The sequence below is a fragment of the Equus przewalskii genome, chromosome 12, assembly GCF_037783145.1.
Source record: "Equus przewalskii isolate Varuska chromosome 12, EquPr2, whole genome shotgun sequence".
NCBI classification, from domain to species: Eukaryota; Metazoa; Chordata; class Mammalia; order Perissodactyla; family Equidae; genus Equus; species Equus przewalskii.
Window position 1 is genome coordinate 425493 of NC_091842.1, and position 25746 is coordinate 451238.

Sequence of the window (25746 nt, forward strand, 5' to 3'; positions counted from 1 at the left end):
ACACCTGGGGACCTATTTTATAAAGAGATCCCCGAGGGGCAGGCCTGAAGCCCCCTAAAAAGCCGCTTGGGTTCCAACGGACGTTTTAAAAAATAAGCTTTTCATTTTAGAACAGTTTAGATTTACAGAGAAGTTGCCAAGATGGTGCCTGTACTTGCGGCCAGTTTCCCGGATGGTTAACATGCTATGTACTCCGGCCCGGGGGTCACAACTAGGGAGCCAGCCTTGGAAGCCCACACTCCCGGACGAGTCCTCATCCGTCCCCCAGTGGCCTGCTCTGCCCGGATCCCATCCAGGTCTTGGGCAGCGGCCACCTCCCCTGAACCCCTCTGGGCTGTGACAGTTCTTAAGTTCATCCGTTCTGCTTTGGCGGCCCAGGATTCGCCAGTTCAGATCCCGGGTGCGGACATGGCACCGCTTGACAAGCCATGCTGTGGCAGGCGTCCCACATACAAAGTAGAGGAAGATGGGCACGGATATTAGCTCAGGGCCAGTCTTCCTCAGCAAAAAAAAAAAAAAGAGGAGGATTGGTGGCAGATGTTAGCTCAGGGCTAATCTTCCTCAAAAGAAAAAAAAAAACCAGAAGTGAAGGGACCCAGTAGATTTCAAACAACACTTTTTTCCCAGTTTTCATTCTCTAATTATAAAAATATTAAGTACTGAGGAGGGGACGTGGAGCTGTTCACCAGGAGACAGTCTCAGATCTACAAAATGAAGAGTTCTGGAGACGGACAGTGGGCATGGCTGCACAACCATGGGAATGGGCTTAATGTCCCTGAGCGGCAGGCTGGCGATGACTGAGGGGGTGCTAGGCACTGAACTGTCCCCCGAATTCACGTGTTGAAACCCTCCCCCCCAGCACCACCATGTTCAGAAGTGGGGCCCTTGGGAAATGATTAGGGTTCCACAGGTCATGAGGGTGGGGTCCCCAGGACGGGGTTGGTGCCCCGATGAGAGGGACCCCAGGGAGCTCTGTCTCTTTCCTCCCCACGTGAGGACACAGAGAGCGGCGGCCGTCTGCCAGCCGGGACGAGGGTCCCCACCAGGGGGACCCTTGACCTTGCACGTCCAGCCCGCAGACCGTGAGAGAACAAACGTGTTGCTTGAGCCGCCCAGGCTGGGTACGCTGGCTGTCACGGCAGCCGGAGCAACTTATACAGATGGTGAAATTTACGTCACACCCATTTTGCCATAATTTTTTTAAAAAACTTAAGATTGATCAAAAACTGAAAATGCAGAAAGAAAAAAACCTGAGTCTAGCAATGCATAAGAAGGAAATGGCAGGCCCCACACGCGAGGGCGGGGTGCAGGGTCCCCTAAGTGCACAAGCCGGAGACGCGTGTCCAGACGGAGGCACCTCCTGGGGGTTGGGGGGGCACAGCTGGAGGTCGGAGTAACATGTGGAGGGTCGGGGGCTCCGAGGCGGGGGTCCAGCCTGGACGGGCGGAGCCCCGGAGACGGGCACCATCGGCCAGGGACACGGGCTCCTCGGTGACACCACAGATCTGAGCGCCACGTCCCTTCCCTGAGCCTGGGGGATCCCGACACGGCCTCGTGGGGGCCCCTCCCGAGGGTCCTCAGACAGACACGTGCTCAGGTGGGGCCAGGACGGCCGGGACACCTCCCACCGCCCCTGTAACCAGAAGGAAGGCGGGGCTCCAGGGTGCGGGTCTGGGGCGGGGTCCAGGGGTGGGGGGGCCCGGGGCGGGGTCCGAGGTGAGGCCTGGGACTGGGTCCGGGGTGGGGGTCCCGGGGCGGGGTCCAGGGGTGGGGGGTCCCGGGGCGGGGTCCGAGGTGAGGCCTGGGACGGGGTTCGGGCGGGGGTCCCGGGGCGGGGTCCGAGGTGAGGCCTGGGACGGGGTCCGGGCTGGGGGTCCCAGGGCGGGGTCCGAGGTGAGGCCTGGGGCAGGGGTCGGGGCGAGTGGTCCAGGGCGGGGTCCCGGGGCGGGGTCCGAGGCGAGGCCTGGGACGGGGTCCGGGCTGGGGGTCCCGGGGCGGGGTCCGAGGTGAGGCCTGGGACGGGGTCCGGGCTGGGGGTCCCGGGGCGGGGTCCGAGGCGAGGCCTGGGACGGGGTCCGGGGTGGGGGTCCCGGGGCGGGGTCCGAGGTGAGGCCTGGGACGGGGTCCGGGGTGGGGGTCCCGGGGCGGGGTCCAGGGGTGGGGGGGCCCGGGGCGGGGTCCGAGGTGAGGCCTGGGACGGGGTCCGGGGCGGGGGTCCCGGGGCGGGGTCCGAGGTGAGGCTTGGGGCGGGGGTCCCGGGTGAGGGGTCCGGGGCGCGGTCCGGGCGGGCCCACCTTGCGCACGTAGGACACGGCGTCCTCCTCCGTGTACACCTCGGCGCTCACGCCCCCGCGGCGGCGGCGGGACTTCACCACGGGGTTCGGGGGGCTCGGCGAGACCTCCTCATCGTGCGAGTCGGACTGCGAGGCCGCCTTCTGCTGGGCCAGAATCTGTCTGTTTTCTTCCTGCGGGAGACGCGGGACACGAGGTGAGAGCCCGCGCTGTCCCGGCGCAGGGGCGCGACCCCTCCCCTCCCGGGCTCCCCTGGGAGGCCCCGTCCAGGCCGGGTGGGCAGCCTCACCCCCTGCCTGCAGCCCCCGCGCACTCGGCCCCTTCCCCCTGGACTCCAAGGGCTTCCAGCCCACCCCCCAGCGGACAGCTCTGCGGGCCACGGGGCCCTGGCCCCGGGGGCTCCTGGTCATTCACGATCCAGGGGACCTTTCCTGGTTCCCCACCCCAGAAGTCGGCCCCGCAGGTCCGAGGTCCCAGGGTCCGAGGCCGGCACCGGCCACTGGCCCTCGAGGGCAGGAGGGGCCTTTGTCCTGCTCAGCCCGGTCCCCGGATGGTAGACGTCAGGAAAAGGCCCGTGGGTGCATCAAAGGGACACAAACTTCTCTTTTCTTCCCTCTCTCCATTATCGAATTGCTTTTTCAGATGGTGTATCCGTGCAGAGGGCACAGAATTCAAAAAGTGCAAAGGGCCCCCCCCCCCCCCCGTGAACAACAGGTCCCCACTCCCCCGGCCCCAGGAGCAATCTCATGACCCCCCGGGTCGCTGCAGGGGAGGCACGGGGCAGAGCGGGGGCACCTGGCAAACGGACCCTCGTCTGTGTCCCCACACGCCCAGGGCGAGGCCTCTGCCCCATCATTTGCCAAGGGCCACCTCCCCCAGGACACCGCCCGGCAATCTCCTTAGCCAACCCGGGGCAAGAAGCTGTCATTCGATGTTACACACGAGTCACCCAGCAAAAACAGCAAGTCAGGAAACTGAGTCCTGTCCCTGACCCAGTGCTGACCTTGCCTTCCGGGGTGCTGCCCTACCTCAGGAAGCACCCCTTCCCCTCTACCTCTTATTCCAAGCTTTCCGGGTATCCCGTGAACCCCGAGGGAACAAGGATGCTGTCCTAATTCATACTACAGTGTAAATGACTCCTGGAGGCAAGTCTTCCCTGCAGAAGGTTTGTACTCTCTAAAGAAGAGATTTTAAAAGGCCCCAGACGGGACTCTGCCATTCTCATGGGGAGTGGGGCATCTTCCACAGAGAACCCACAGGAAAAAGAAAATCGAGACGCCATCGCCCCCCCAAAACCAATATACATAGTTCCATGTACTCATTCTGCAAGTACTGGCTGCCTGTCACATCCTGGGAAACATGGCTGATGTTTTGCTTTTCCTTCATAAAAATATATATCTTACCTTTAAAAAAAAAAAAAGGGAAAATATAAAGCAAATCAAAGGTTCAACGTGATGTGTGTTGACTTTGTGAGACTTTAATGATCGGATGTGTCCTGGGGGGGCGGGTGGGGGCTGGTCAGAGGCCACCTGCCTGGAGCTGGGACCTACAGAAGGTGCCCCACCTGCCAGCACTGCCTGCACCCTCCAGGGAGCTGAGGACCACTGTTCACAGCTCTTCACCTGCTCTAATGCTTCTGTACACACACACAGACATGTACACACACACACACACACACGGACCCGGCTCCCTAGGTGATACGAAACGAAAAGTTCTGGAAACAGAGGGGCAGCAGAATTTTGGAGAGGACCTAACGGACAGATGTGCGAAGATCTAGCTCTTACAAATGGGGATCGAAGACCACAGCTAACAGTTAACGGAACTGTAAATTAGGGAGTTAGCACATTATTTAAAATCTAGAATTTCAGAAGGGAAACAACAAAGGTATCAGAAACAGGGGTGGCACCGTGTCGGCCGTGTGCAATATCTGACAGCCTCCAACCCAGCAAAACACACATCCTCCTGTCGGCGGCTGAGGCCACAGCCCTCTGAGCTCATCGCCCTCCAGACACACCGGCTCTTTGCTGTTTCATGGACACTGCACGCGCCTCCCTGTGCTCTTGCTGTTCCCTCTGCCAGAACACTGTTCCCAGTGTCCCGGCCCTTGCTCCCTTGACTTCCTCTGGTCTCTGTCAAACGTCACCTTCTGGGTGCAGGGACCTTTCCCCACGTCGCCAGCACCCCAGCTCCTCCTCCGCGTCATCGCTCTCCTCAGCACGTGCACTCTGTACCCTACACGTTTTGCTTGTTTATCTTGATTATCGTCTGTTCCCCTCCCTACGACAGAAGCCACATTCACTGCGAAGTCTCCGGTCATTAGCCAGGCGCCAACTTACAGTAAACACTCAACAGACACTTATTTTTTTGAGGAAAATTAGCCCTGAGCTAACATCTGCTGCCAATCCTTCTTCTTTTTTTTTTTTTTTTGCTGAGGAAGACTGGCCCTGAGCTAACATCCGTGCCCATCTTCCTCCACTTTATATGTGGGACGCCTACCACAGCATGGCTTGATAAGCAGTGCCATGTCTACACCCGGGATCTGAACTGGTGAACCCCGGGCCACCAAAGCACAACGTGTGAACTTAACCACTGCACCACCAGGCCGGCTCCGAGAAAGCATTTTAAAAGCTCGGAGGACTGAGGATGGGGGTAGAATTTCTTCATCTCCCGTCTCGGTGCCAGAAATTTCGTACAACACAAATAAATTGGAAGGAACCATCGTGTCGTAATAAAAATAAAGCATTTGTTTCCCGCCGTGTAGACACCACTACCACCCAAACCGCCCTAAACAAACAACGGATCCCAGACGTGACACCCTCTGCGCACCGCACGCCCGGGAAGACACAGGCTCCTCGGGAAAGGACCTGGTATCGAGCCCCCCAAAGTCAGGACGCCCAAGAACGGAAACTAAGGCCACGTCCAAAAGACTTGTATCCAGGCCACGATGCCCCCGAGCACGGCCCCCACGGGGCCCCGTCTCCGTCCGTCCTCACCCGGCACGTCAGCCCGGCCACGGCGAGCTTCCCTCAGGCTGGACGTGGGAGACGCTCCTCCTCAGGACGCCATCGGCTCTGCTCCAAACCCAACCCGGGGGTCCTCGGCGGCCCCGTCCGGAATCGGTGAACAACAATGGGTTTCAGCAGTGAAACCATCGTGCACGTGGGGCAAAACCCAGCCAGGGGAGGCAGGCCAGGAACCGCCTCACGACAGACACTCTCGTCCTAGAAAATGATCCGGGCCCTAGTCCCCCCATCGCCCGTCGGGGTGCCATCGAAAACCCAGCGTTTCCCGGGACCAGATCGCTCCGGGACTCCCTTCCAAGCCGACACCCCACCAATCTGCCGATCCCGGGACAAAGGGCCGGCTGGTCGCCCCTGAGAACGGCCCCACCGTGTCCGTGGATCCCGCGGCATCCCGCAATCCCGTCTCAGACTGCCAGGAGAGAGGGATGGACGACGCCACGCTGGAAACGGGTTACCATATGTTTACACGTTGGTTTTCAATAATACAGGTGTAAATGATCAGTGGGGTCTTTTTTTTTTTTTTTTTTTTTTGGAGGAAGATTAGCCCTGAGCTAACTGCTGCCCATCCTCCTCTTTTTGCTGAGGAAGACTGGCCCTGAGCTCACATCCGTGCCCATCTTCCTCTACTTTATATGTGGGACGCCTGACACAGCATGGCTTGCCAAGTAGTGCCATGTCCACACCCGGGATCCGAACCAGCGAACCCCGGGCCACTGAAGCTGAATGTGCACACTTAACCACTGTGCCACCGGGCCGGCCCCATGTCACTTTCTGTTTGTTGGCTGGTTGGTTCTCCTAACACAGTCGGCATGAGCTGGGTTTTGGACACAGTGACTCTGAGGCAACAGTAAGACCAGACTTGGGAGTGACCCTCAGAGAACCAGAGTCGTAGGTCCATCTGGACGCCCAGCTCCAACGGGTCCCACCGAGCCGTCCCCTCAGAGACAGGTGTGGCAACCTGCAGCCAGAGGAGGTCTCTGAAGGGGAGAACAGAAAGAGGGACGCAGGGTCTCCTTCGGCCTACTGCCCATCCCCCAATTGGTGCCCCTGGAGAACTCCTATGTATGCTTCAACGCCCCTTTCAATGACACCTCCAGCAAGAAGCCTTCCTATCACCTCCCCCTTCCTCCATCCAGCTCCAGAGCTTTTTGATCTTACCTGCTGGAGTTAGCATCACATTGCTTCAAAAGGATGAGCTGCCAGAACCCATCACCCATTCAAGTGTGACCCTCGCCCATCACTGGACACGGTGCCACAGGCACTGGTTGGAAATAATGAATGAACGAATGAATGAACGAATGAACCACTGTAGTCAGGACAGGGGTTCGAGCCCCACGTCCTCATGTTATAGAAACCATCGTGACCACACACCGCCACCCCACTGCTCCAGGCTACAGGGTGACAGAGCTCAGGGCTGAAGTCACAGTGGCCGGAGGGCAGCGAGATGGTGGGGCAGACCCTGCACGCCTCCGCCAACTAGAGAGGAAGCCCCAGACAGTCAGTCACGTGTCAGCGATGCCCTCGTCAGAGCCATGGCACGGGGGCGGCATGGGAATCACCTCCTGACACGTGACCGGAGGCTGGGGGGGTGTCGGAGAGGGTTCCGAGGGCGATCAGCAGGATGAGAAGACATTTTCCACGCGTGAGTCAGCAACAGAGGGAACTGTGACCAAATAAGGCCGCTGCGTCGGGGGGCCGCCCTCAGCGGGGCTCCCGACGAGGCCGTGACGGGGCACAGACGCGGGGACATCTGGGGGCGCGTACGGCCTGAAGATCCGTGCACGTCAGAGGCTGGCGTCACACACGAGAGCCTGGCGCAGGGTCCCAGGGCGGCGGTGAGGCCCCCGGCGTCTCCCGTGCAGCCGCCAGAAACCGCTTTCCTTCGAGGCGACCGCGGTCTGGGCCTCCTTTCCTCGGGCCACGGGGCATCGCCTGTCCTGGCACGGGGGTGACGTCCCGTTTTTGGCAGCAAAGGGCCCACTCGGGCAGGATACAGGTGGTTCAATGCACAAAGGCCCCTTCAGGAGGCGTCGAGAGGAAACGGGGGCCGGGACGGGGGTGCGGCCGGGCGACCTCTCCCGGGCTCTGCCCCCCGACGATGCCAGACCGTTATTTCTGGATGACATCCCTTCCGTCCCCTCCTCTGGGGATTCCAGGAAGCCCTCTGATTTTTCGGACCCCCCGCCCCCCCACCACTTCCTGTCTCTTGTTTTCAGGCCGATGAGCTGGCTGCAGGATGGCTCGGGGCACGGGGTCAGCGCAGGCTTTCCAGGCCGGAGGAATCTTCGCAACAGTGTGGGAACCGCGTTTCCAGAAAGCCCGGGGCCAGGATCTGCCCCTGAAACCCGTCACACGGCTCCAGGGACTGTCCCCGTGCTGCCCCCAGGGCCGCGCGCCCCCCGGGCCGGAGCTGACGGTCATCATCCTCTTGGGACCGCGTTTTTCCGACACGAGGGCGGGAGACGCAGACTTCCAGCCTGAGGACAGAAAATACCCGGGGGGATGGGGTGGGGGGGGGATCTGGGGAGATTTTCTGGAAGTGAGTTGACCCTCCCTCGCTCAGCTCCCACGCCCCGTCTGCTGGGTGAGGACAGGCCCGCCCTGTCCCTCTTAAGGGGATTTCTAAGGCGCAGTTAGTCAGTCACGCCGGCCCGGCCCGGATCTTGGCACGGGCGTCCCACGCCCCAGAGGAAGAGAGGCCACTCCCCCGGCGCGGCATCCGGACCCGAGCGGCCGACCCCTCCGCGCTGGGCAGTCTTGTGTGGCCTGCGTGCGTCTCTGGTCCAGGAGGAGGTTTCTGCACAACCCGAGGATGGCTCCTCACACTCTGGGAGGCCCACGGTGGAGCCGTGGCGCTTGAGGACCTGGGGTCTCCAGGGGAAGGGTCGGCGGTCATCAGTCCCAGGGCCAGGAGCCACAAGCCCTCCTCTGGGGCTGTAGAATCTCAGAATGGAAGATGGGCCTGGGGTGAGTCATCCCCATCTACAAGGTGGGGAAACTGAGGCCCAGAGAAGGTAACAGATTTGTCCGGGGGCACACAAGCACTCAGCAGCAGGGTGAGGAGAGAAACACAGAGCTTCAATCATTTATTGAGCACCGTTTGTATGCCAGGCCTCATACACAGGACACAACAGGGGAAAAAAAGCATGGTTCTGGCATAAAGGAGATTTCGATCCAACAAGAAAGACGGGTAAAGGTCTGGACAAGACAATGGGGTGGGCGCCACTAAAGGACTGGGAACAAGGGGCTGTGCCAGCAAAGGGAGGCTCCTAGACCTTCCCTGGGAAGCAGTCAAGGAGGGCTCCCTGGAGGAGGCAACTTCTGAGCTGACCCTGATGAGAAGAGAAGAACCAGGCGACACCCACATGGGCAGGGGTGAGCTCACCCCTGGCCACCTCCCTGAGCACCGGCTCAGAAAAGCACCCCTTCCTGAACCCCCACCTCCCCGGCCTGTGGGAAATCGCAGCGCGTGTGGTCTCTTCTCCACGGGGCCGGCCTTCCCCGAGGTCCATCCATTTCATCTCTGCAGAGCGCCAGCCTCTGACTGTCTCGTCTGCTACTGTTTCTTCCATCCTGTTTCATTAACTTCTGCTTTCGTCTTTATTTTTTTCCCTCGTTGGTATTTCTTCTTGCCTCATCCCCCTATTCTGACGAATCAGGCTGCACCCTGTGGTGGGCTGACGTCCATCCAGAACCTCAGAGTGTGGCCTTATTTGGGAACAGGATCTTTGCAGACGTCATCAAGTTAAGACGAGGTCACCCCGGATGAGGGTGACCCTAATCCAGCCCCGGGGGCCTTATAAGAAGAGGGAAGTTTAGACACAGACTCGCAGGGAGAAGGAGGCGGGGTTTGGGGTGATGTGTCTACAAGCCCAGGAGCGCCGGCAGCCCCCAGAAGCCGGAGAGGCCCGGAGCAGACCCTCCGCCAGAGGCCCCAGCAGGAACCACGCGGCCGAAGCCTGCATCCCGGGCTCTGGGCTCCGTCTCTGCGAGGCAATCAATTTCTGCTGTTTTAAACCACTCGGTTTGCGATCCTTCGCTCTGGCACCCTGGGAACCAAGACAGCTCATCAATTTCTAACTTTATCTTCTAATGAAGCTATAAATTTCCCTCTAAGCACCAATTTTGCTGCGTCCCACAACTTTTGATACGTAATGCTTTCACTGTCACTCAATTCTAAATATTTCATAGTTTTCTACTATGACAATCTTCTTTGATAAATTATGCAAGAGCTCCTTATTGGCTTTCAAATGTATGAGGAGGCTGGCTCCCTTTTTTTTTTCTTTTTTTTTTTTTTTTTTTTGAGGAAGACTAGCCCTGAGCTAACATCTGCTGCCAATCCTCCTTTTTTTGCTGAGGAAGACTGGCCCTGAGCTCACATCCGTGCCCATCTTCCTCTACATTATATGTGGGACGCCTTCCACAGCATGGCTTTGCCAGTTGGTGCGATGTGCACACCCAGGATCTGAACCAGCAAACCTCGGGCCGCTGAAGCGGAATATGCGCATTTAACCACTGTGCCACTGGGCTGGCCCCCAAAGAATACGGTTTTTGAGTGAGAAAAGGATTTAAACTCATCCTGGATCCCTTGAAATAACATGTCCCACTGTGTGCTTGGTTCAAAGATTCTAGAACTCTGACTGACGTCCCCCTTTTCCGGGATCTCATATGTTGCCTGATCACGCTCTGAAGGGACCGAAAAAGAAATCTGAGCTCAGTAACGACACAAGCGTGGACGTGGTGTCCTCGTCCAGCAGGGGGCCCAGACCCCAGGCTCCTAACCACTTGGGGCCGTGCTGCCTCATGCAATGGGGTGTGTGAATGTCGGAGGAACCTTACGTGCGTGTTACTAAGAGAAAGAAGACAATCTGGAAAGGCCACATACTGTCTGATTCCAAGGATGTGACATTCTGGAAAAGGAAAACTGCGGAGGCGGCAAACAGATCAGGGGCTGGAGGGGTGGGAGAGGAACAGGTGAGCACAGAGGATTTTTAGGGCAGTGAAGCTATTTTGTACACGTTTGTCTACATTTGTCCAAACCCACAGAATGTTTCCCACGGAGAGTGAACCCTAAGGTAGACCGTGGACTGCAGTTGATACATTGTATCAATGCTGGTTCGTCAGTTGTAACCATGTAACACTGCTCATAACAGCTAATGACAGAGGAAAGTGGGGAGGGCAGGTGTGGGAACGCGGTATCTTCTGCTGAAGTTTACTACAGACCTAAACCTTCTCTAAAAAAAGAGTATCACTTAAAAATTTATATATAGTAGGTTATGCACTATTACACGTGTGGGAGTAAGAGAGAGAAAAAGAACAAGGACAGAAAAAAACGACTCCAAGGAAACACACGACGGGGTGAAACTCACTCTCCTGAGAGATGAAGGGAGAAGTTTCTGTTTCTTTATCCTTTTCCGAACGTTCTTAATTTCCTAAAGTTTTGCAGAACCGGCCTGTCTTTGCATCATTCGGTAGTTGCCGAAAGCTTTAAACATCCTTTTAAAAAACGCCCTAAACACTCTGCGCGCCCCTCAGCCAGCTCCATCTCTGCACATCGAGTTGGTGGTGTCAAATGCACCAACAGCTGCCCCGTCTTTGGCTTTGAGTCGAGATTCCTTTCACGGCGACGCGGATGTGCACAGATACACACAGCCGGCCGCTGAGCATGAAGACGCCTGCCGTGTCCCTGAGCGAGCAGGGGACAGGCCCAGCCCGGGGCCGGGCGGCAGCTGCCGGGCCGTCGAGGTCACTCGCTCCCTCACCTCCCAAAGCGTTTTCCACGTGGCCACGTGTGCGATGTTTACAGGGAGGGAGGGCAAGGCCACAGAACTGAATCCACGCTTGACTCACACATATGTAAAAAGCGTGACGTGCGTGAACACCACATGGGAGAGGCTCCGAGTCCTTGAGCGCCGGCTCTGGGAGCCCTGGAGGAGGGTCAGCATCGTCCCTTCTGCTCTCTGCCCCGCTGGGCACCCTCACTGGCCAAGGGCTTCTGGGGCACCTCCAGCCAGGCTGTGCCCCAGGAGGACCCAAGCCAGCGTCACCGAAACGGGACCTGTAAGTCCAAGCAAGGGCAACGGGCCGGTCCTGATGGAGTGGTCAGGGAGCCCCACCCGCTCCAGCCTCAGCGAGGACGAAGGGAGCACAGCCTGGCGCTGGACCCCACACACCTGACCATGAGCAAGTCTGCCCCCAGCCATCTCCTCCAGGAGACGGGAAGGAAGGGGGGGCAAAGGGGCAGCACAGTGAGAGCTCCACGGCCCACGGTACAGATGAGGACACTGAGGCAGAGAGCCGGCTGCAAACCCAGGTGGCAGCGCATCCAGGCGCCTGTGCATCCCGCAATGCCTCGTGGCTCTTCTAAGATGGGAGCAGGTTTGCTTTTGTTTTATACAAAAAGCATAATCTAACACAAACAAATGGGGTTTTCCCAGGAATGCAATTCTGGCTCAAAATTCAAAAAGCCATCAATGCAATTCACCCTGTTCTCAAGAGATACAGAAAAAGTATTTGATAAAATTCAACATTCAAACTCTCAGTAAAGAAGAAACAGGGGCCGGGCCGGTGGCACAGTGGTTAAGTTCGCACGTTCCGCGTTGGCGGCCCAGGGTTCACCGGTTGGATCCCAGGTATGAACCTACAAACCGCCTGGCAAGCCATGCTGTGGTTAAGCGTCCCACATATAGAGTAGAGGAAGATGGGCACAGATGTTAGCTCAGGGCCAGTCTGCCTCAGAAAAAAGAGGAGGATTGGCAGCAGCAGGCAGCTCAGGGCTAATCTTCCTCACAAAAAAAAAAAAAAAAGAAGAAGAAGAAGAAGAAACAGAAAGAAATTCCTTAACACAATGAATGACATCTACAAGAACCTACAACTGACATCTTACTTAATGAAGAGACACAGAACACTTTCCTCCAACATCAGATATAAGATGCAGACATCTCCTCTCAACAGTCCTATTCAACATCGTGCTGAAGATGCTCGTCAGCACAATAATGCAGGGAAAAGCTTTTAAGGCATACAGATTGGAACGGAAAATATAAAACTTTCTATAGCACGATTGTCTATGGAGAAAAGAATCTGTGAAAAACTCCTACAATCATTGAGTTCATCAAGGTTGCAGGATACAACATTAATACACAACAATCAATTGTAGTTCTTAGTCTGGCAACGAACAATTGAATTTTGTCATTTAAAAAACAGTACTATTAAAAGACAAGCCACAGACTGATAGAAAAATATTTGCAAAACACGTAATCAATAAAGGACTTGCATCCAAAATGTACAAAAATCTCTTAAAACTCAACAATAAGAAACCAAACAACCCAAGAGGAAAACAGGCAAAAGATGTGAACAGAAACCTCACCAAGGAAGATACATAGATTGCAAATAAGCATATGGAAATAAGCAACATATGTCATCAGGGATTGCAAATTAAAACAACGAGATGTCGCTACACACATCAGAATGGCCAAAATCCAGAGCACAGACGGCACCAGATGCCGGCGAGACGTGGAGCAACAGGAACGCTCACCCACTGCTGGGGGGAGCGCAGAACGGAGCAGCCTCCACGGAAGACAGTTTGGGGGTTTCCTAGAAAACTAAACACGCCCTTAACCGTATGAACCAGCCATCCCACCCCTTGGTACTCACCCAACGGAGCTGAAAACTTCGTCCACACAAAAACCTGCACATGGATGTTACAGCGACCTTATTCACAGTCGCCAAAACGTGGAAGCAACAAAGACGTCCTCAGCAGGTGAGTGGATAAATAAACTGGCCCATCCAGACAACGGAATAGGATTCAGCACTGAAAAGAAATGAGCTATCGAGCCGTGAAACGACACGGAGGAACCGTAAATGCATGTTACTAAGTGAAAGAAGCCAGTCTGAGAAAGCTACACACTGTGTGACTCCAAGGATGGGACATTCTGGAAAAGGCAAAACCACGGAGACAGAAAAGATCACCGGTTGCCGGGAGTTGGTGGAAGGAGAGAGAGATGAACAGATGGAGCACGGAGGATGCTCAGGGCAGTAGAACTAATCTATTTGACACTTTAATGACAGATACGTGATGTAACGTATTTGTCAAAACTCAGAGGGCCGGCCCAGTGGCGCAGTGGTTAAGTGCGCACGTTCGGCGGCCCGGGGTTCGCTGGTTTGGATCCCGGGTGTGGACATGGCACCACTTGGCAAGCCATGCTGTGGCAGGCGTCCCATGTATAAAGTAGAGGAAGATGGGCACGGATGTTAGCTCAGGGCCAGTCTTCCTCAGCAAAAAGAGGAGGATGGGCAGCAGTTAGCTCAGGGCTAATCCTCCTCCTCAAAAAAAAAAAAAAACCCCACAGAACCGTACGACACGAGTGAACCCTAATGTTAACTGCAGACTTTAGTTAACGCTCATTCTCACCAGCTGTAACAAATCAACCACAATAATGCAAACTGTTAATCATAGGGGAACGGTGTGTGGGGCTGAGGGGGTGTGTGGGAACTCCGTCACTTTATGCTCAATTTTTCTATAAACTTAAAACTGCTCTAAAAAGTAAACCTATTAATTAAAAAAAAAAAAAACCAGTACCACTTAGAACAAAAAATGAAACAGGAGTAAGTCTAACAAAATAGGTGAAGGATCTGTATATTGAAAACAACCAAAGTTTTTCCACTCACGGATGAAAGAAATCAGAGACCTAAATAAACGGAGAGAGAGTCTATGTTCACGGATCGGCAGACTCAATATAGTTGTCAGTTCTCCCACATTGATTTACACATTCAATCTGATCCCAATCAAAGTCCCAAGACGGCTTTTCGGTTGATATCACCAAGATCCTTCTAAAATACACCTGGAAACAGAAAGGAACTAGAATCAACAGAACAATTGTGAGAAAGAACAAAGCTGGAAGATTCATACTGTCTGCCGTCAATATTTACTATAAAAACCCAGGAAACAAGACCACGTGGTGTCGGGACAAGACAGATCAACGGGGCAGAACCGCAAGCCCAGAAATAAACCCGCTCACACACGGCCGGATAACTTACGACAGAGGCACCCGTGATCCAGGGGAGAGATCTTAGACACAAAAGCACAATCCACTTAAAAATTTTGATAAATTGGACCAGAAAAGTAAAAACTTCTGCTGTGTGAAAGACACTGTGGAAGAGGACGGACAGACAAGCTACAGACCGGAAGAGAGATTTGCAAATCACGTATCTGACAAAGAACCCCGGGTACAAAAGGGTACAAGTTGAATACACTAAGCATTTTCAAACTCGATAGTAAGAAAACAACCTAAGAAGAAAAACAGACACTTCACCCAGGAGGATATACTAAGGGCAAATAAGTGTGTGAAAAGGTGCTCAACACCGTTAATCATTAGGAAATGCAGAAGAAAACCACGGAAGGCCCACCACATCCCTATCAGAACAGCTAAAATGTTTGAAAACTGACAACAGCAGGTGCCGGCAACGCTGAGGGACAAGCAGCCCTGCTGGCTGGGATGCAGACCCTTGAGGCAACGGGTCGGCAGTTTCTTATAAAGCTAAGCAAACACTTACCATACGCCCACCAATCCCATTACTAGATGCTTACTCAAGTGACATAAAAATCTGCATTCACACAAAAATCCATAAAAACGAATGTTTGCAGCTCCTTCTCACCAAAGAGAGTAAATTTTCCCGGACTTAAATTCAAAGATAAATTTGAAAAGGTGAGAGGAGCGGTTTGCGTCGGCCCCTGTCTGTTGGCAAGATTCAGACACACTCACAGGGTGCCTTCCAGCCAACAAGAAGCCAGGTCCACACCGCATGTGCATAAAATGCTTCTGAAAATCATCCAAGGACAACGGCAACAGAGGCGGCTCTGGAAGGAGGACAAGGGGATGAAAGAGAGGCTGAATTTTCACTCGATGCTCTTTAAGAGTGTCTGAATTTTTCGCCATAGGCACATATCGCTTTTTCAGTTCAAAACACACAAACCCGGGGCCGGCCCGGTGGCGCAGCAGTTAAGTTCGCACCTTCTGCTTTCGTGGCCCGGGGTTCGCCGGTTTGGATCCCGGGGGCGGACACGGCACCGCTTGGCAAGCCATGCTGTGGTAGGCATCCCACATAGAAAGTGGAGGAAGATGGGCATGGATGTGAGCTCAGGGCCAGTCTTCCTCAGCAAAAAAAGAGGAGGATTGGCAGCAGTTAGCTCAGGGCTAATATTCCTCAAAAAAAAAAAAAAAACCCTAATGTTCCGTTTTAGAAACCCCATTCCTGCCTGCACGACTCACTGGTTACTGGATGTGGGTTTCGAAGGGCTGACCACTCCTCCTTCCTTCCTGAAACTCGCCCCACCCCGGCTTCTCTTCTGAAGCCCCTTCCACCCAGACCCCAGCCCGGGCCTTCCTGGGTTTTGTCAGTGGACGCCCTTCCAACACCCACCAACTCCCACCCAGAAACCTGGGACTCCAGACCCGCCCCCTGCCCCCACCTGGTCTCCACATCCCGCTAATTCCATCTCCTAAAGGTCGGAGCCTCTCTCTTCGCCCTCCCTCCCTCCCCGCTGCCACTTCATTAAGGAGACATCTAAACAGACCCAGGAAACAGATCCTTTGGGCCCAAAATAGGGGGGTACTCACTTTGTTTTTCTTTTTTTTAAAGATTTTATCTTTTTAAAGCAGCTTTAGCTTCACAGCAAAAATAACAGGAAGATACAGAGAGTTCCCATAGACTTCTTGCCCCCGCAAATGCACAGCCACCCCCACCGGGGTGCCCACTCTGCAGAACAGCCCCCTCTCGTCCATTCTCCACCCTCGGCCAGGGGGTGCAGACAGCATCACGATCACGTCAAAACCTGCTGTGGCTCCAGCAGCCACCGGGATAAATGCAGACTCCAGCCTGGGACACCGGATGCCCGTGCCCCACCTCCTCCTCCAGGACAGCCTCCTGGCCCATCCTTCAGCCCACCCGGTGTGCTCCAGCAGCAACCTCTGCAGCTCCAGCCCTCTGACGGCTCTGGGACCAAACGAGCTGCTCCCAGCGTCTGCATGGCCAGCGTGCGAGCATCCCTCCACGCCCACCCAAGCCCCTCTCCTCTGTGAGGCTTCCCTGTTGCCATTCCAAGGCACAGCCTCCATTCAGGGTACGGGTACTCTCGCCACTACTTCATCACCGTGCACGCCACCGCCTACCGTCCATCTGTGGACTGAATGGTGGACCCCGAAAACACGAGGACTGCATCCCTTCCATCTGGGCATCCCCAGGGGCCACCTCAGAACAGGAAGGCTGGGCAGTCTCAAAGCGCCGGTGGGATGGATGGCACCCGGCTCCTCCAAGACCCTCTGGGGTTCAACACGCCAATCCGCCCAGTTTATGCCTCTGTCTGTCCCCAGGAAACACCGGCTGAAGTCCCAGAGTCACCAGCCTCATCTGACGGCCCCGTGTAGATCCGGAGCCTCCAGGAGCGGTTAGCTGAGTGGTGCAATATCTACTTCCATACGTCTCTCGGAAGAGGCGGCCTGTGCGTCCGCTCATCCAAAAAGGAGACACGATGTCACTTGTCAGCTTTATGAAAGACCAAGGAGTCAGGCTGCATCATCCGACTGTCTGCCCCCTGGACGAGAGGGAGGCCACCCCCGAACCAACAGTGGAGAAGGCGCCACACCGGCAGGGAGGGAAGAGACGCCCGGCTGGGAGAGGAGGCGTCGGCATCCACAGACCAGCAGGGAACCAGGCGCCACGGCCGCCAGTGATGGTGAGGACTGGGCACGCGGCCGTGGTCCCGCGTGTTAGGGAAACCAGGAGCCCATCTGGGGGTGAACAGGAAACACAGCTCTGGAGCCATAAAAACACACAGACTCCCTGACCCCAGAGTCGTGTCCTGAGACGTCTGCACTCACGCTTTTTAAGATCATTTTCTTAGCATAGAAGTGTTTTATGAAGAACAACAACAACAAAAAACCCTGGAAGCCATCAAACAGGAAACAATGGAAAGAAGATAAAAATTATGACACACCCACGGGATGGAGTATCTTATGGCCACAAGATGCCTTAAGTGTCCTATTAAGAGAAATGCAGCAATGTGAATGCACTAAATGCCACTGAACTGTACACATAAAAATTATCAAAATGGTAAATTTTATGCTCTGTATATTTTATTGTACATTATATATATTTACATACATTTATTTTTATATATTTATATTATATTGTATATTAAATATATATTTGTGTATTTATTTATGTACTTTTTACAATAAAAAAATTCTGAGAAGAAAAATCAAACACAAAATGCCTATACAATTAAAGTCATCCCCATCTATACGTATGTCTGTGTCTACTGCAAAGCAAGAAAAGTCCTCAGATAAAAGTGGGGTTGGTACCTGGTAAAGGGTCATGGGTGTGTTGTTTCGGAGCGACCTTTTCCTATAGTATTTAAAATTCATTATCAAAAGGATTGACGACTTTATCGTTATATGATCCTCTGAAAGATGGAATCCTGGAGAAGCTCCAGGGCTGTGTTCGGCCAGCGGCTAAGGAATATTTTACCCCCTTACGTCTCCACCTTAGAATAACTCCACCTTCTTAAGAGGCCCGACACGAAGAACTCACTCACCGAGGCCTCGGCGCCAGGGGCTGAGCTCGGCCGGCCGGGGCAGCACCCTGAGAAGTGAGCCATCCCCACGGGTCTGTGCCGGGCCGGCTACATCCTGCATCCTCCCAGAGCCTTATCGAGGCCTCCCAAACACACTTCCTGCTGGTGACACACGTTGAGCAAGGCTCTCCCTCGCCAGGCTTCCGCCCAAGACTCCGCCCTGGCTGGCCACGGGCGGGAGAGCCCGTTTCTGGTCCCATATTGCAAACACTGCACAGCAGCTCACTGGTCAAGCAAATGGAGTGGGAAATTGGGACTCCCAGGGGACGTCAGAACTCTTCCCGGTACTTTGCTGTTTATTGTTATGGGATCTCAGAGCCCTTTGAGAATCCACTGCAAATGAAGGATGTTCTCTCCAGGAAAAGCACCTCCGTATAAAAGCAGGCATGTGATGTCAGAGAATTCACAGTCACCCCTAAAACCTGTACGCATCTGCTATTACAGAAAAAATACAAACAAAACTACCCCTGGACACCACTCCTGTCAGCACTTGGTGTACACCCCTCAGATTTCTCTCCCAGACATTCTTCTCTCCGCGGAGACATTCTTTCTCTCCACAGAGACATTCTTTCTCTCCGCAGATACAGCATCTCTGCAGATACATTCTCTCTGTAGATACATTGTCTCTGCAGATACATTTTTTCTCTCTGCAGGTGCATCCTCTCAGCAGAGACATTCTCTCCACAGGTACATTCTTGCTGGCACGACCTTAGACAAAAATGGAACTGTACCCCTGCTCTTTCCATTTAGCAATAGCTTGCTGTCAGTGGGAGGCCTAAGTAAGACCGCCCTGCCCACACCTGAGAAGGCAGCTGTTTGGGGTCGAATTATGTCCCCCCCCCCCAAATAGATATGTCAGGGTCCTAAGCCCAGGACCTCAGAATGTGACCTTATTTGGAGACAGGGTCTTTGCAGAGGTGATCCAGTTAAAATGAGGTCATGAGAGTGGGCTCTAATCCAACAGGACTGAGTTCTTAGGAAAAGGGAGAAGACCATGTGAAGATGAAGGCAGAGACGGGCACGATGCCTCAAAAGCCGTGAACGCCAAGGATCGTGGGCAAACCACCAGAAGCCGGGAGAGGCCTGGAGCAGATTCTCCCTCAGTCCCCAGAAGGAACCAGCCCCGCCCGCACCTGGACCTCAGACTTCCGGCCTCCAGAACTGGGGGAGAGGAAACTTCCGCTGTTTACGCCGCCCCGACTGTGATTTTCGTTTGCAGTCCTAGCAACTAACGCAGTAGCCATGGCGACCGTGACGCAGAAAAGAGGGGCTCACATAATTCCCTTATTGTCAAATCGTAGGAAACGCTCAATTTATAACCAAGACTGGAGCCTCAGCCTTCCGCGTCACCTGACTGTGGACAGGCCACCCTACCTCTTCCCGACCTCAGGCCTCATCTGTCAAAGGCACGTGATAAACCAATTCCCAGGGAAGGAGGATCAATTAATCTTCCCAAACCTCCACCCTCACCTCAGCCTCTCCCCCACCCTCCAAACTCACAGCCTCCTTGACGACTCGAATATGCCCAAAGCAGCAATCTTCATTAGAGGACTCTCGGCCTAAACTCTTTAGAAGTTAAGAGTTTCAGAGCTCTTACTCCACCCTGCCTCTCCGCACTGTCCCCTCCGTGGCGAGCGGCACCCCCATTCAATCTGGGGCTCAGACCAAACCCCAGGAGTCGTGCTGCCTGCCTCTTTCCTCCCCACATCCAATCCCCCGGAAAGACCCGGAACATCCCATCCCCACCAAAGCAAACGGCCCCGCCCAGCCACCTCTCCACCTCTGCCGCCCTGGACGACAACGGCACCACGTGTAACAGCCAAAAATGCCGCCGGCCGTCGCAGATGTCCTCAGCCGAGAGCATCTGCTCTGGTGGCACTCTGCTGCCTCGGCTCAGGTCCAGCCTGGACCCTGCCTCAGGCCTCCTGTGCGCCCCCTGCCTCCCGTCCTGCCGATGAATCGCACCCCGTGAGATTAGTCACCTGACCGGGATCGTCTGAGAACAAACTAAGCTAAGTAGATCCAGTTGAAATGAAGTTATGGTTTGAGACGGGAAAGGTCGTACTGTCACCTGCCAGATTCTTCCTCTTCAAATGGGCGGGAAACGAGCACGTCCTCCTCCCCATCTCTCCTTGTCCTTTGTGCGTGTGACTGGGGACCAGAAGCCCCACATGGGAACTCCTCTCTCTCCTAAACCGTGACCTCAAATACAACCAAAGAAAAATGGATACTAAGGCCAAATGACCATTTCCACTTATTGATTGACTAACAGCTTTTTAAATTGAAACAGCTTTTTATATCAAAACTGGCCAGGGTGGCTACACTAACAATCAAATTCTCAGCTGGTGAGACTAAACCGATGCCGCCATTTTGCAAAGCTCTTAGACAAACACCAACAAGACTCTTTTGACCCAGTCATTCCATTTGGAATTTCAGCATTTCCATTCCTGAAAAGCTATTCTAAATAAACAATACTACATACAGAAAATAAATTATGTACAAATACGTTAGCGTACCATTCTTTTTAATATTATTTTTTAAAAAAACTGGAAACAACCCAAGTGTCCAATCATGAGAGAAAGGTTGAGAAAACTTTAATATATCTTCTCAACACAACGTTATGCAATCACTTAAACTGAGATCCTTGAAAAACACATAATAAATGAAAAATGCAGAACATAAAATTGCATCTATAACACGACTGCAGTTATGTTTCAAAAAATACAATGCATGAGGGGAAAGTAGGTGAAGAAGATACGGATGACTTATGTCTTCTTTCTACTTCTGAACTTTTCAGATTTTCTTTAAAGGCCACGCGTTACTTTACAATGTTTTTCAATGGACTGTTTTAAAGAGAAGATATAAACTCATTCCTTTGGGTCAGGACTACGTGTCTACAGGGCTCAATTCAAAAGTAAAATGCTGCTGGACGGGGGCTCAGACCAGAGCATGAGCTGGGCTCCCATGGGCCCCCAGGAGAGGCTGGGACAGTGACAGTGAAGCTGTGATCAAAGGACCAGGAGAAGGAACCTCAGGTGACACCCAGAGGGTAGCGAGCCGGAGTGAAGAAGGAAGGAGCCTGCATGGAGGTGAGGAGAGCAGAACGGGGTGGACGGGGGCTCGGGTCCCAAACTCCTACTTCCAGCCCCGTGGTCCCACCGTGGAGCCCAGGATGGGGGAATGAGAGGCACCCTTCAGGGAGGAAGGAGCTGTGTGGGGTCTCTCTCCTCAGAACAGAGCAGGTGGACCCCCCACTGCCCAAGTCTGAGGGCCACTTTCCTCAACCAGCATCTGCCAAGTCTCAGAGACACAGATTAACACGCAACCCGACCCCAAACGCCCCACAGCACATCCGCCATCAGAGCCGTCTTCTTTGATCCCAAGTGCCCATGGCACCTGTGACAAGACCCGGTCCCCACCTCTGTCCCCTGAGTTGAAAACTGTCAGCAAGCCCCATAAGCTATCGTGACAGCCAGCTGTCCCTGAAAATCTGAAACGCCTCCCGGCCCAGAAGCACTGGGAAGAAGATGAAGGGAGAATCTGTGGCCGGGAAGACAGAGCCCTGGAAGGAATCTGGCGAGGTCAGCCCGCCTCCTGGGAAGAACCCCAGGACGACGCTCACTCCCGTGGTCAGCGCACACCCTCCTGAGGGTCCCTGGAGGGAAGAAGGGTTTGACCGGCTGCCCTGCCCCAGTCCACCTGCCAAGGAGAAGACCAGGGCGCGGAAGCCTCTCACCTTCTCCAGCTTCTCGAAGTGCTCCCGCAGGAACCGCATGGGCCGGTCCGGCTTGGAGATGCAGAGGTGCACGATGCAGTCCTTGAGGACCTGCTGCACGCCGTGCTCCTGGACGTACAGCTCGCACCCCTTCAGACTCTCATCCTCCTCCGCAGGGTAAGCAGAAGGGGAGGCCATGGTGGCCGGCTGCTGGCTGCCTGTTAGGAAAACACCGGCCGTGCGGGCCTTAGAAGGGGCAGGGGAACCACGGCCAGCGCTCCGGGGTTTGGTAACTATGCATCCTACACCATCAGAAGCTCCACGCTGTGGTCAGATCCAACGACCCACGTGACGTGGTCCAAGTGTGTTATTTTGCACTCGTCAAAGGTCTTTCCTTCTGAGGGGCTACCGAGCTGTTAACGCAGCCACCGCCAGGGCCTCAGCTCTCAACAGATCCTTGAGGAACGGAGGAGGATCAAACATCCTCCTGTCTATGCGGTGAGAGAACCCCTCATCGCTGAGAAATCTGACAGCGGGGAAGGGGGGAGCTGCGTGTCCGCCTGGGCGGCTGTGTGGTCTCACTTGTCCATCTCTCTCCCCCTTTTTAAGGACAATTGTGCGGAGGGCAGAGCCCCCACCGGGGCCCCAGCTGGAGGGGGTGCCCCCCCCACCCCACCCCCAGATCTCAGGAGACCAGGGGATGGAAGGGCACTGTCCTGGGCCTGGGGTAGCCCGGGACCACCCTGCTTCGCAGGAAAAGAAGGAAACAGAAAAACAATTAAACCCGGCTGACGGTCTTGTGGGAGGGAGCGCCGAGAACAATGGCAGGGCCGCCGCGTTCACGGCGCCGCGCGTCCGGCTAAGTCACAATGACCGCCAGCAGCCGCACGGCCGCGGGGACCCAGGCCCCGGGGCTCTCAGACGCCAGGAAGGCCAGGCCCACGCCCCCTCCCCAGGCCCGCGACCCCGCTCCGGCCTCTGCGCCCCCCTCTCCAGGCCTGCGACCCCGCTCCGGCCTCTGCGCCCGGGGGACGCGGGGACCCTCCCCGCCCACGACGCGCGCCGCGGGCCCGGGTCCAGCCAAGGGGGCGGGGGTCCCCGAGGCCCACACTCCCATGGCCGCCCGAGGCCCAGCCCCCGCCGGGCCGGGGGTTCCGGCGCAGACCCCACCCCAGCCCGCGTACCTGGATGCGCGGCGCCCGGGGCCGGAGGCGGCTGCGCGGGGACGCGGGACGCGGGGACGGCGGGCGGGCGAGCGGGTCCCCGCACTGCAGCGGCGCCGCCCTCCGCCCGCCCCCGCGCCGCCGGTCCACCCCAGCAGGGGCTCCCCCTCCCCCGCCCATCACCCCCCCCCCCCGCCTCCCCCCTGCCCCGCGCTCCCTCCCCGCCCCGACACCCCCTGCCCCCTCCCCCCAATGGCCTCCCCCTCTGGGCCGGCGCCCCCTCCCTGCCCCCACCCTCCCCCACCTCCCACTCCCCGCCTGCCCCTCGACCCTCACTCCCACCCCACCCCCCACCCCTGTCTTTCTCCCACATTCAGGCTTGCCCCCCATCTTCCCCGGGACCCCCCCCCCACCCAGCCTACCCCTGTTACCGCTCCCACTCTCCCCTTCCACCGCTCTCCCTGGCCTCCTCTTCGCTGCCCCGACCCCAAGCCCGCCATCCCCACCCTGGGCATTGGGGATGCACACTACAAGCCTGGACAGGCTTGGCGGTGGACGGACACTCACAGATCCACACGCAGCCGGGTCAGGACCACCGCCACTGCCCCTGCTCCCACCTCCTCACCCCCCTCCACCAGAGACCCTGCTAGTTGTCGTCGGGTCCCATACCACCCTGTGTCCCCCCGCCACCGGGTAGCCAGGGCCCCTCACTGCTCACTCCTGGGTGTCTCCTCTGCGCGTCTACACTGCACGTTCCAGACAGTGCGCCCATTCTCCAGGGTCTGTCTCCAACTCAGGGCCAGTGGGGTGGCCTTGGGCCCTGGCAGCTTTCAAGGAGAAGGAGCCGTGTCCTTTTCTTGGTTAAGGGCACCACCTTCACGCAGAGGCCCCAGCGGGAAACCACAGGGTCATCCTAAATTCCTTCCACCCTCCTCGGATGTCCAGGAGGTCACAGAGGCCACCTCCTGACCCACTAACCCAGGCCTGCAGAACAGGAGCTGTCCTCACCTTCCTGTCACCCCGTGTCGTGTGCCAGGGTGGGGGAACCCATCTCAGCAAGTTGGGGGACCCACCCTTTCCCCAGAGCCGTGGAAATAGCAGGAGGGGGTAGGGAGCCCAGGCCTTGAAGGAGAGGGCATCTGCTCCCTGTCCACACTCACCTGCCTGCACCCACCTATCCCTTCTCCCCTGTCGACACTCACCTGTCCACACACACCTGTGCCTGTTCCGTCTGCACTCACCTGTCCCTGCTCACCTGTCTGCACTCACCTGTCCATGCTCAGCTCTTCCACACTCACCTGTCCATGTTCAGCTCTTCCACACTCACCTGTCCATGCTCAGCTCTTCCACTCACCTGTCCATGCTCACCTGTCCACACACACCTGTGCCTGTTCCCTGTCTGCACTCACCTGTCCATGCTCACCTCTTCCACACTCACCTGTCCATGCTCACCTGTCCACACACACCTGTGCCTGTTCCCTGTCTGCACTCACCTGTCCATGCTCACCTCTTCCACACTCACCTGTCCATGCTCAGCTCTTCCACACTCACCTGTCCATGCTCACCTGTCCACACCCACCTGTGCCTGCTCACCTGTCCACTCTCCCTGTCCACAGAGGCACGCCACAGGATGGCTGGCCTTGCCCGGCATGTTCCCCAGCTGGCCTGGCGCTGGCCCAGCTTCCTCCTGCCAGCGCAAAGGTAAAGGCACAGGCCGCACTCAGGTGCACAAACTAGGAGCTCCTTTCTGCTCCCCCAGCCCTCGGCCTCCTGGGGACCTGCCTCTCTGGCCTCGTCGAGGCCTCGGGCACACTCACATCTGTCCTGGTGGCACCTCTTGGCAGAGAGTCATTTTAGGGAATTCACGTCATCTCATCTGAATCTAAGCTTCATCCCACAATTTAAACCTCTGGCTGTCTCTCAGCTCAGGCCTGCTGGGAATGCTGTGGACCAACTTTCTCTCCTTCCTCCCCCTCCTCCTCCTCTCTCCTTCCTCCCCCTCCTCCTCTGGCTCCTCCAGGGTGGCCTGGCAAAAAGGATGACAAAAAAGGGCCAGGTGTCCCCTGATGGACTTTGGGGGAAGATGCTCCAGGGCCGGCTTTTGCTCACGGGACTCTCTTGGGGTGCTCTGGAGACCTCCTGCAGGGACCCCCACACACACTCTGTTCCCCAGGAAGGAGGGGGACCCCCCTGAGAGAGACCTTCTGATCCGGAGGTGCCCCCCACACATGCCTCTTTCTGCCGGATGTTTCACCCTGGCAGAGAGACCCCTGGACAGTGTCCTTGCAAGACAAGGACCTCCAGGTTCAGGGGCCTGGCAGTCAGTCAGCTGGGTGCACTGAGCCCACCAGATACTCGGCCGCTTGGCCTGTCTCGGCTGTGCCTTGTACTGAGCCCCTGTGCTCACACCTCTGAGGAGGCAGGTGGCCAGCCTCTCACCTTCAGGTTCTGCCAGGCCACTCAGGTACCCATTGCAGTGGCTCCCGCCTCCAGGGACCGCAGGCCAGCTCCCCTAAGAACTCCCTCCCCCAGCCCACTCCAGCAGCCGGGGTGGTGGTGGTGACACCGGGTCAGTCAGGGACGCTCATTGGACCATGGTAAGAACATCCCTCAGGGGGCAGCGGCATGAAGCCACATAGACCACATTGTTGCCATACACGGCTGGGTCACCACCCCACTGGACAGTGGGAAACAAATCCTGGTTTTATGGGGTGTCTGAGCAGCCACATCCTCCTGCTGAAAACATGTGCCTGGTGATGGGGTTACCCATTCAGAAGTCCCAGTAAATTGCGCTTGTCTGAGAACATCCCCTCCACCAGTGGGGAAGGCCCCACCCTATTCACTCAGCCCCAATACTTTCCTAAGCGAGGTGTTCACACTCCCCAGCTCTGGGGTCCTCCCTTCACCCTAGAACCTGGGTGC

The 25746-nt window shown here is 56.0% G+C and overlaps 1 protein-coding gene across 6 annotated transcripts in view; it reads right to left on the reverse strand.

Annotated features, from left to right (window-relative positions):
* Positions 1-25746, reverse strand: part of PRKAR1B (protein kinase cAMP-dependent type I regulatory subunit beta) — a 118325-nt gene that overhangs the window by 80648 nt on the left and 11931 nt on the right. For 3 of the 6 annotated variants that reach the window (XM_070567247.1, XM_070567246.1, XM_070567248.1), the window contains 2 exons: positions 21683-21879; positions 2295-2465 (listed from right to left, as the gene is read on the reverse strand). In XM_070567247.1, coding sequence (XP_070423348.1) covers positions 2295-2465; positions 21683-21859 — 348 coding nt within the window. In that variant the 5' untranslated portion in view covers positions 21860-21879. Of the gene's footprint in view, positions 1-2294; positions 2466-17907; positions 18070-21682; positions 21880-22845; positions 22984-25746 lie in introns of those variants that run through there. The other 3 variants (XR_011524653.1, XM_070567251.1, XM_070567250.1) reach the window with 3 other exon arrangements.